Source organism: Nematolebias whitei, chromosome 2 (assembly GCF_014905685.2).
Source record: "Nematolebias whitei isolate Nwh7 chromosome 2, NemWhi1, whole genome shotgun sequence".
Lineage (NCBI taxonomy): Eukaryota > Metazoa > Chordata > Actinopteri > Cyprinodontiformes > Rivulidae > Nematolebias > Nematolebias whitei.
In genome coordinates, this window is record NC_056499.1 from 41,674,936 (window position 1) to 41,686,969 (window position 12,034).

At 37.6% G+C, this 12,034-nt stretch overlaps 1 protein-coding gene across 1 annotated transcript in view; it reads left to right on the top strand.

The window, feature by feature from the left end:
- trpm5 (transient receptor potential cation channel, subfamily M, member 5) overlaps positions 1–12,034 on the top strand; it is a 39,744-nt gene that overhangs the window by 4,649 nt on the left and 23,061 nt on the right. Inside the window, exons 3-7 of the mRNA XM_037694506.1 lie at positions 7,069–7,225; positions 7,344–7,524; positions 7,954–8,120; positions 8,224–8,401; positions 11,189–11,253. Of these exons, the coding sequence (XP_037550434.1) occupies positions 7,069–7,225; positions 7,344–7,524; positions 7,954–8,120; positions 8,224–8,401; positions 11,189–11,253 (748 nt within the window). The remainder of the gene's footprint in view (positions 1–7,068; positions 7,226–7,343; positions 7,525–7,953; positions 8,121–8,223; positions 8,402–11,188; positions 11,254–12,034) is intronic.

The following is a 12,034-nucleotide window of genomic DNA, read 5'->3' on the forward strand; positions in this document are numbered from 1 at the left end:
GTGTGTTTGTGTGTGTGCGTGCGTGTGTGTGTGTGTGTGTGTGTATGTATATATATATATATATACAGTAAAATGAACTACTATTTACTATTTGTACTACTATCCCTATTTCACAGTTTTCACTTATTGCGGGGCTTCAGGGTACAGATCCCCCGCCATTAACAAGGGACTACTGTATACTTTAGTGGTAGCTGAGAGCGAACCCCAATACATAGTACTGTCAAATCAAAATTTTAAAATGGCTGCAACGTAGCAGTCCCCATCAAAGTTTCTGCAGGAACTTTATTTAGAACTTAATATTTGAAGATTAGAGTCAGAGTCAGAGAGTAAACATTCACTGTATCAGCTGAAAACAGACACTTTTATCCTCTCAGATCAACCCAGTAAGTTGAATGCAAACATTTGTGCATAAGTAAAAAGTCTTAACTATTGCCAAGTAGATTATTCTATTTCAATAATTCATGAGACATCGACTTTTCGAAGCTGCAGAAGGAAATGTTTTGTTTATTACATGCAAAGCACAGTGTATAAAGAAGAATATGGACACTGCAGCCAAATCATAAAAACAATGAGAAAACCTCCAGTTAATTTTATTAAAATAATCAAAACAATTTTGCGACTGTCATACAATTCATATTTTTATGGTGAAATGTCTAACCTGTCTGGAAATATTACTGCTTTAGTCCTTTAAAGTTGAACATGATGACTCAAAGCTCTCACTCTGTCATTAAAAATAAGCACTTTGTAAAACCTGCTTTGTTTTAAACTGGTTATGTTTTCCCAAATTCTTTTTTTTTTTAATTCTGTTTAATGGTATAACATTAATTCACTTAAAATAGTGTTATATTATTTTATGCATTGTTAATTGTTCAACAACTCAATAAAAGTCATTTAAAAAAAGGCATACACTTTAATAAAACATGACAAAAAAATGTTTTGTTGAACAAAACTTTTAAAGCTTTAGTAAAACTTTTGGCCTGTAAATCATATTTTAAACACCCCCCCCCCCCCCCCATACATACACACACACAGCTTTTTTATATATAAATAGCTTTTGTGTTTGAAAGTTAAAAATAAGAACTTTACCTTTGTAAAAGGTACATGTTTATAGTATATACATAAAATATAGTATACATACATTGGCCCCCAGGAAGTCTCTACTACGGTAGAAACTAATTGGGATCTTTAAATAAACAAATACACACAGTATAAACTGTACATACACATAGTTTATACATAAAATACGGTTTTAAAATGTTGTATTTTACTATTAATATGTAATTTTTGAGTGACTTACAAACGTTGTCACTTGTGACCAACGTAAAAATGGAGGCAGAGTCTGTCGACCCCATCTACTGATGATCACAAATAGAAATATTCTTTAAATTATATGAAATGTCCTTAGTACATTACATCACTTGGGCATAAATAAATTGATACTACAAACAGCATCAACAAGTGCTCTAATACTCTTCATGTATTTATGGAAGAGGATGCTCCTGTCTCCTTTATCTCTTGTTTTGTGGACAACTCATCACTTGAAGTTTAACCGCCTTCAGGAACTCTGGTCCCCTTTCAGCTTCAGTGTTCAAGTTTTTGTTCTGTGTCCAACATTACGTCTGCATGCACCACTGCAGGACAACCCTGAAGGCTGTGTCATGCTTCTTCTGGAGCTGAACATTCAGCTCGTGGTCACATGGTTGCGAGACATTCAGTTTTGCACACTGAGCTCCTGGGAAACCCCTCCAGCTGCAGTATATGTCACAGCAAGGGTTTCTTCCTGCCAGGGTCTCCACTCCATCCCTGAATCTGCCATTTGGCCACAAATCTGTCACAAAGAGTGCCACACTTTTCAGCAGACTGACTCCTCTGTGCACAGTGTCTGTCCATTCTCCATCCAGGATTTATTTTATTTGACTATCTTTATGAATGTCTTTTCTCACTGCCTCGGCCAAGTGCTCCTCGGTGCTGTGCTTGTTGTTTGCACGCACAACTGCCGGCTTCTGGAAGCAGAGTAGTTGAAGTAAAATGACAACATTGCTGTCTGAGTGCTTTTCTGCATTAACAAACATGCCCACAAACTTCTGACCAGTCACACAATACTTTGTGCACTCCTGTGAGTAAAAGTTGAACCCAGGCCTTGTATCAAGAAGAGGCAGTCATAGCAACAAAGAAACAAAATGGTAGTAATCAAAACAAAATGACACAATTTTCATCACACATCTACATCAACGAGAGCTGATTTCTCAGCTTTGGATGGTACATGGAACAACTTTTAGGGCAGGGCTATCGACTGGCAGCCTGCAGGCCGGGTGACTTCAGTCTGGCCCACCACTGAGTTCATAAAAAAAAAAAAAAAAGGTGGGGTTTTTTTTTGGGGGGGGTGGGGGGGGGGGTTGGTTTATTTCAGTGGTGTAGTCTGCATTTTTGTAGTGGGCATACTGTGCTTAGAAACCAAAGTACACCGGTTTGTGCAAAGTAATCGTTAATGTATTTTGATTTTTAAGCATATTGAACATTTCCAAATTTCTCTGATGTTAATATTTGAATAAATGAGCAACAAACTTTGTACAACAGTTGGCTTTGTATTAAAATCATATATAATTTATAAAACAGTATCAAAGCAAAGCGCTGCATTCCGACAGATTGTTATGGAAGTGTTTAACATTTAACGTATCAATGACGTGCCTAATGATATGTCATGTGTCATTGGGCACTTTACGAGGGTATACTGAATTTCTTAAGCTTTTCTAGTGGGTATACACCGTACACCCAAGTATCATGTAGACTACACCACTGGTTTATTTATATAATCTTCCATTTATCTTCCAGTTATATAACTGTTAACAACTGTGTAGTACCACAAGGTTCAGTCCTAAGACCCACCCTCCTCACAATCTACATAAGTGATGTAGGTCGGATCATTCCTGATACATCCTTACATTTCTATGCAGATGACACAGTTGTTTTTTGTTGAGCTAAAACAGTTGCTAAGGTTTAACAGCTTTTGCAATCTGCTTTTGACATCATCAAGTCAGTTTTATTTCATCTCAGGCTTGTTCTAAACGCCGACAAAAACAAAAGGATGTTGTTTTCAAACAAGAAGTCGGTCCCAGCAGTTTTTCCCACTATTTTATCTTTGAATGGTGTTCCTATTGAGTTTGTTGTTTCTTACAAATCCTTGGGTGTCTTGGTCGATTCGTGTCTCACTTTTAAGTCTCGTGTTGAAAACTTGGTAAAGAAATTGAAAGTAAAACTGGGTTTCTTTTTTCAAAAATAGATCCTGTCTAACTTTGAACGCTATACCCTGTAACGGCTACTTTCCTCCCATCCACTGACTATGGTGACATTATTTACATGAACGCTCCTACAAGAACCCTGCAGATGTTGGATGCTGTCTATCACGGTGCGCTAAGATTCATAAGTGGCTGTAACTACTGTACCCACCACTGCACCCTGTATTCACTGGTTAACTGGACATCATTAACTTCACACAGACTCTCTCATTGCTACATTTTCATCTTTAACTCACTCCTTGGTCTGTTGCCTTCATACATTTTTCATTCATCCAACCTTTATTTATACAGGCTAGTCTCATTGAGCCACAATGACTCATTTACAAGAGAGACCTCGCAGGATTCTTTCCAACAGCCATCACATCATTCAAAGCTCTCAGACTTGGAGACTCTAAACTCCACCATGATGCTGTTCCTCTCTCTGTTCTGGCTCTGGCTCTGGCTGCTGTCTCCTTCAGATGGATAGATGAATCTTCAACGTGGCAACTGTCCTGAGTCCTGGTTCAGCTGCAGTGGTCGCTGCGTCAAGTATTTGTCTTCATACATGACCTGGGTGATGCAGAGCTGCACTGTGTGTCACAGAAGGCCAATCTTGCGTCCATCCACAGTCTGGATGAACGCACTTTTGTCAATCCTCTGATCAAGAACTTTGATCCTGCTCGGAGACAAACCTGGATGGGACTCTCTGATCGCCACAAGGAAAGAAGATGGATGTGGTCTGATGACTATGAAATAAATATTGTATTTTGGACTGCAGGAGAACCAAACAACCTTCAGCATTCTGAGCACTGTGTGCACACCAGCATTAAGAACGAGAAGAAATAGAGTGATTGTCCACGTTCTGTGCGTTGTCCATTTGTTTGTGCCTCCCACGGTAAATTTTCTATGGCAACTAGAATGCATGTTTGCTGAAACCATATAGCTGTAAAGATTCAAATATCCTCTTTTTTTAATGCACATTTACAGTCAGTTCACCAAACTAAATAAATGGGACTTTGGTGTTGCTTTGCAGAATAATAATTTTATAACTAGGACAAAAAAATGTATCTTTAAATGCAAACATGAAATTTCACTTCTGTTAAACCATGATCAGAGTCTGTGATGCTGGTAAGCTGCCTGTTATCACAGCTGAGCAAAATCCAATCATTCCACATCTTTCCTTGGATATTCCTCCATTGTATTATCACCATTTACCTGGGAAAAAAACTGGTATACAAGTCGTTTCGGTGTATAAGTCGCAGGACTGGCAAATCTGTGCACAAAAAAAACAAAAAAACGGTGACTTGTATGCTGGAAAATATGGTAATTGTTGTAAAAAACAAGAATCAGGTAACTACAACCTCTATGTTGTGAAGCACACAGGTCTCAAAAGCTCCTGCAGTCTCCTGGCTGAAAGATGACTGCAGTCATATGTTTTTGCTACATCTGAGCTCCACAGTGTGTCAGAAAGAGTCAGCCTGGTGTTCAGTCTTTTATAAACACGCATGAAGCTGCACGTAAGATTTTTGACATGTGTGTTCTACTTCCTGGTTTACCTGCATTTTTATGTGCTTTTATGTGTTTATAATTATTTTGGGGAATATATATATGATTGTTCTTGCTTTTATTGTGAGCACTTTGTAAAATTATATCCGTAGCCTATTCTGTGAATCTTACTTACATCCACAGTGAGAAAGAACATAAATCTGTTGAAATTCTGATCGAGAACTTTAATCCCACTCAGGGATGAACCCGGATTGGACTCACTGACGTTCACGAGGAATGTGGTCTGATGGGTGTAGTATCTTCACATGGATGGATGGATGGATGACGATAGACAAGAAATTGGACACTGTGGAAAAACAATAAAATAAGCAAATACACAGAAATTGTGTTTAGTCAAGGGAAATATATTTTGAATAATTTCTGGTGTCATTTTTTTCCACCTCACATGCACCAAAGAAAACCACACATTTTGGTATTTTAAACCACTTATCAAAAGCTTATTAAAAAAATTGAAATTAAAACTGTTTCTTTTTCAGAAATAGATCTTGATTAACTCTGAATGCCATAAAACACTTTGTAACCTCTACCTTCCTACTGGCCATTGACTATGGTGACATTATTTACATGAATGCTCCTGCCAGCTGCATGCAGATGTTGGATGCTGTCTACCATGGGGCACTAAGGTTCATAACTGGTTGTAACTACCCATCACTGCACTCTGTACTCCTTGGTCAGTTGGTCATCATTATCTACATGTAGGCTCTCACACTGCTTCATATTCATCTATAAATCTCTCCTTGGTCTGCTGCCTTCTTATAACTCCTCCCACATGTCACACCATCAGTGCAGTTACAACGTGCACTGTCAGACCATCATTACCTGCAGCGTTCCTTCAGTGTGGACTGAACTTGGAAAAAAGGCCTTTTCTTACTCAGCTCATGCAACCTGGAACACCTTGCAACAGGAACTGAAGCTGTCCACCTTAATTTCTTTAATTGGTTTCAAACATTTGATAATGTCAATTAAACAATCAAATCTTATATATATATATATATATAAATGTTCTTGTTTTTAGTATTTCCGCCTGTTTTATGGCACCCTGACTTATTGTTTTATACACTACTTTTACTGAACTGCATTTTCACTGTAGTTTATTGTTGTCTCTACTTTACATGTTCTTTCGGGAACAGGTCTATCTTGTAAACGAGTCCTCATGGCTCAATGAGACTAACCTGTATAAAAAAAGGTTGAATGAATGAAAATTGTTCCAGACAGAACATATTACATTTAACAAATCTCCTCCTACATGTCTCTGTGTGAGTGCAGCTACAGCGTGTGCTCTCAGGACATTATTACCTGCAGTGTTCCCTCAGTGAGGACTGAACTAGGCAAAAGGGCCTTCTCCTACTCCGCTCCTGTTTCCTGGAATATCTTACAAAAAGACCTGAAGCTCTTGACCTCTCTAAGTGGCAGCGCAGACATGTTTTAGGTTTTTTTACATTGCTTTATAATGTAGCTGTTTTTGTCTAATTTTTACACAATTTTCTTCCATTTATAATTTATATGCTTTATTTATGATTGTCCACTGTTGTCATCATTCTTTGTTAAAACAAAAATCTATTGTAAATGAGTCCTCGAGGCTCAATGAGACAAATCTGTATAAATAAAGGTTGACTAAATGAATAATGGCTTTAACTGCTGGATATCCGGCCCCTGAGCTGCTGGCTTTCAGAAACCGTGGCCCCCTGAGCAGGTTTGTTGAATAACCCTGCTTTAGAGAAAGAGTTCAAGCACAGCAGAGAGGGAGGGGAAGCACAGGTGAACTCTGCTTAATTGTTCAACTTAATTCTCCATCCTGCTCAAGATTACAATGTTCTGCTTCAAAAACAAGAGACTGATTTCTGGTACAACACACTAATTAGCAAGAATATTAACAGTTTTGATTTATTATTTTTTGACTTATTCTGTCAATAATTGGCATAGAGGATAAACTTGGAGTAAACAAAGGTAGAAGTATTTCAGACACATCTGGATGAGGCATAAAATGCCAATAATTGTTTTCTGTTCTGAACAATGTCCTTGTAGGATATGGTATTATGTCATCATGTGTTACTGCCATATTTTGACGTTATTTAAATAAAATACTTTTACTACAAACGAAACCCCACAATAACCCTGGCAGATAACACAGGTTGCAAACAACATAATATTTTAGAAAAGTGATCCAGGGTCACACTCGGTGTTTTCACTACCGTATGGTACAGTACAATTATCTGTGTTTTTGTAGCGTCTTCCTCGGCTGTTCATGCTGCTCATCTGTGGGTGAAGCTATTGAGAGTGTAGCCCGAGGCCTGGCCAGTAGAATGAAAAAGGAGAAAAGCCACTGGGCAGCTGGCAGAGTGGGCGACATAGACTTCATTGGATCAACTAAGACAAGAGGAAAGGTGAGCGTAAACACTAGAAATGTGAATAAATTAAATAATATTAAAGAGAAGAAAATATATAGTGAGATTAATTTTGAAAACTGGACGCAGACGTAACCTTTCTCCTCCATCCGTTCAGTTTATGAGAGTGTGCAGCAACACAGATCCAGTTCTGATTTACAAGATGCTGACGGAGGAGTGGGGCCTGGCTTCTCCACATTTGGTCGTGGCGTTGGTGGGAGGAGATGAGCTGGCTCAGATGAAACCCTGGCTCAGGGACACTCTGAGAAAAGGACTGGTGAAAGCAGCCCAGAGCACAGGTTGTGATCAGAGCAAGAAAACTGCCCTTGACTTTTGACAAAGAGCTTTTTTTGTTGTTGTTACATTTTATTGACTCATAGCAGAATCACTAACACCAGCTGTGTACAGTATTATTCTTTGATAGAAAAACTTACAGCCTTAAATCCACTTTATTTTTTGTGTTTATATATGTTTTGTGCACCTAGTTAAATAAAAAAAAAAATCCTCCTTTCTTTAAAAAAAAATCAGAACAGCAGCATGTATGACACAACAATCTAATTTATATTGACTGTACCGCTCTTGTGTAATCATAGACACAACCTTCTGGTCTAATACGCTCTTTCAAATTCACTTATAGCTACGCTGTTTCTGTGGAACTTAACATAAAATGTCCAGTACCTCATGCACACACACACATCCAGATATATGACTGCTTGTCTGCTCTCCAGGGGCATGGATTTTGACTAATGGCCTTCGCTTTGGCATCACCAAGCACTTGGGCAAGGCAGTGAGAGATCACTCCCTGGCCAGCACCTCCTCTAAAGTTCGAGTAGTGGCCATTGGCATCGCACCCTGGAACATGATTCACAACCGAGAGGCTCTGCTCAAGGCCAAGGTTTCTATTCACACAAACAATGGACGGCCACTAAATGCAGCTGCATCACCTCTGAGCAGCATTAATGTCCTCTGCCCTTCATGGCTGTGTTCGTTTGCATAAGGTGGATGAGCCTGCAGCCTACAAACCACAGGACCTGCCCCACGGTTCAGTGTATTCCCTGGACAGCCACCACTCTCACTTTGTGCTGGTGGAGGAGGATCCCAACCGACCAGGAGCGACCAGTGAAATGAGGGTGAAACTACTCAAACACATTTCCCTTCAGCGCACAGGTTACGGAGGTAAAATCACCCAGGACACTGCGGGGAACATGTGACACAATGGCAGTCTTTTATCTAGGCGATAATAACGCCACATTTTAATTTGTGCTGGATTAAAAAGTTAAAATTCAACATAAAATTTTACTCATGTGAAGTGGTCAGTTTCACAGTCAAATATAAAAAGTCGAGAACGTTCAGTCTGAAAAGGGTCGCTTTTATGGTGGTAAATTATAAATACAATAAAGATTTTATTGTGATGGGGCATAATAGATGTGACAGCTTCAAATATGGATATCTTAGAAGTTACTCCGCTTCATATTTTATGAACGGTTGGGACGACTTTCTATAGAGTCAAAAGCTTCAACTTTGTAAAAAGACAAAATAAAGTGTGCCACTCAAGCTAACTTTTCTTTTTAAGCCATTTAACCCCAATTTTATTTTCCCTGCCTTTCAAGACTGCCTCTGAGCAATGTTGTAAATACAAATAATGGCAAACAAAAGCAGGAGTAAGAACATAAATGGTGCCGAGCTGTATTTACCACTGACTTTTGTTTTAGTGCATACAGAACACATGACAGAACAGCTGCAGCAAAATGAACTAGAGAAATTACATTTCCTGAGAAAATGCAGTGCTTGGTGCAGAAAAACAGCTGAAATGAGCTAAAATTCAATTCAATTCGATCTTTATTTAGACAAATAAGTCACACTGAGCCTCAAAGACTCATTTACAAGTGAGACCTGTTTAGACAGACCAAAAAGTAATGAAAGTGGACACATGTAGGAATTGGAGGCAAAACAACTCCTATCAAACTCTTTCTTCTTGGCAGAGAAGGAAGACTCTAATATTGAAAAAAATACCTCGCACATAATATGCTGAAAAGTAGCTGAAGTGAAAGAACAATACTAAGTTAGCAGAAAAAGCAGAAAAAACATATATTTGCTGAATTAGGTTTAAATAAGGAGAAATGAGCTCAAAAAGTAGGACAATTTGCTGAAAAAGCTAAAAATAGCTGAAAGAAGCTGAAAAGGCAGAAAGGAGCTTAAACTACAAGAAGGAAGTGGAAAGAATTGAAATGAGCTAACAAAAAAGTGGAATTAGCTAAAAAGGCTCAAAATTGCATTAAAACAGCTAAATAGCTGAAATAACAGAAAAAGATGAAAGTAGATGAAAAAAGCTGAAAGGAGCATAAAGATGTTAATTAGATTGAAAGTAGCAAACATTTGCAAGAAAAACTTGACTTTAAATGAAATCAGCTGAAATTAGTCAAACAATATGCTAAAAAGGTTGCTGAAAAAGGTAGAACAAGCTTAAATTAGCAGAAAAAAATTAGCAAAAAAAACTGTTTGCCCATTTAGGCTGAAAGAAGCAGAAATTAGCACAAAAAAGTAGAAATTAGATGAAAAAGCTGCAATTAGCAAAATACTGCGTAAAAGTAGCTAAAAAGCAGAAATAAGCTTAAATTACCAGAAGGAAGTGGAGAGTTCACGTTTGCTGAATTAGGCTGAAAAAAGTTTCAATGAGTGCAAAAAATGCAGAATTAGCTGAAAAGCTAAAATTAGCATAAAACAGCTATATAGTAGCTGAAATAGCAGAAAAGGCTGAAACTTGCAGAAACAAGCTTAAAGGAGCATAACAAGCTGAAATTAGCAGAAATAAGTTAGAAGAAGCATACAAATGTTGTAGTTAGCAGAAATAATCTGAAAGGAGCATAAAATAGCTGAAAAAACAGCTGAAAGTAGCTGAAAAATGTATAAATTTGCACAAGGAAGCTGAAAGAAGCTGAACCAGAACAAAATGTGAAAGGAGCAGCAAAAGCTTGTAAACAGATATAACATTTGAGCACAATTCATTTTCTATGAGGAAACAATGTCAGAAAAGACTAAATATTTCAAAAAGCTAAAGTTGCACCAAAACCAAAAGTCATAGCAGGATTGTCCTGAAACAGCTGAATGTTTTGATTTATGATTTTTGAAATAGCACAAAAATTGTGGAACAAGAAAGATGCAGAAAAACATAAAGAAGAAAAGTGGATCACAACAGAGTGAATGCTTCATATACATTCTGAGTATATTTTAGAGTTAAAAAGAAATGGAATGGAACACTATGAAACTTCTGTAAAACAATTTCTGCACCATTGCATATATTTTAATAGTTTTAGCTATATTACTAAGACAGCCTGGTCTGTTGACAGCTGTAAGACTATTCCATTTTTTCCTATCGTATCTAGAAATGCTAACCTTGTAACTTAAAGGTTAACAAATAACAGATTAACATAAAGTACATTTTGGTTTACTTTAAGTTAATCTGTGGTTTAGGTTAAGGTCGAGGTTAGAGTTTGGGCAGAAGAACACACACAGTGCTTTAATAGTTCTTGAATATTTAAGTACAGTAAATGCTTGCAGTGTTTTCTCTGTCTCATACATCCAACCTGAGCATGTGTAGAATGAGTATTTAGAGCCAGCTGCATGTCTGACTGGTTGCAACCTTCCCATTTTGTGCACCAATAAATATATTGAACCATAACCAGGAAGCCTGGACTCATAAAGTTGGCACAAAATCAATATGAAAACCTGTGGGATCATTAGCAGGGAACCGTGATGCTGCTCTTCTTTTCTAAATATTGAATACTTCATGATAGGAAGATGATGTTTGGAAGTATTTGATGCCTTCAGTAGAAATAAAAAATAATAAAAAAACATCACACTTTGGGTTCAGCAAACACAGCTCAGTGCAGCCTAAGCACCATTTATAAACTAAAGTGACATCAGAGCCATAAAAATCGGAGATGTGGATCTTAATGTTTGCAGGAACAGGAAGTTTTGAGATCCCTGTTCTCTGTCTCCTGGTCCACGGGGAGCCCAGAATCCTAAAGGTAACTTCACTCTTTGATATTAAGAATCTTTAAAAACCTATATTTCTTAAAATAAGACACGTTGCTTACCATATTTCAGGTCAAAGTTTTAGACAAATATAATACGTTGAGCATTGGAAAAAAATCTATTTGAGCTTTGATCGTTTTTTGATTAAATCGTAAAAATAAGATTAAACATGATCTTGTTATAATGTAAGATGTCATGCTCAAAGTATTGCATGTGTTGTGAAGGACTGTCAGCTACTACCACACCACATTCAGCACTATGTCTGTAAGATCTAAAAATATTTGTTGAGAATCATTTTTAGCAATAGCCATAAAACTTTTCCCACAATATTTTTAAAACTGACAGAGCTGTAGCAGAATTTTCAGTTTTTTAGGTCAATTGGCTGTAGCAGCCATCTTAAATTAAGGTAAGTATTTTCTGGTGTATAAGTCGCTCCGGAGTAAAAGTCGCATCAGTCGCATCAGTCACAAAAAGCATCATGAAGTGGAAAAAAGCATATAAAAGTCGCATAATTTATTGTGTCACCGCTGACCCGTTGCGTTTATTTAATGGTCAAAACAGCTTCATTTCACCTGGTGCGTGGCACTATCCATCCATCCATACATCCATCCATACATCCATACATCCATCCATCCATACATACATACATACATCCATACATACATCCATACATACATCCATACCATCCATACATCCATACATCCATACATACATACATACATACATCCATACATACATCCATACATACATACATCCATACATCCATACATCCAT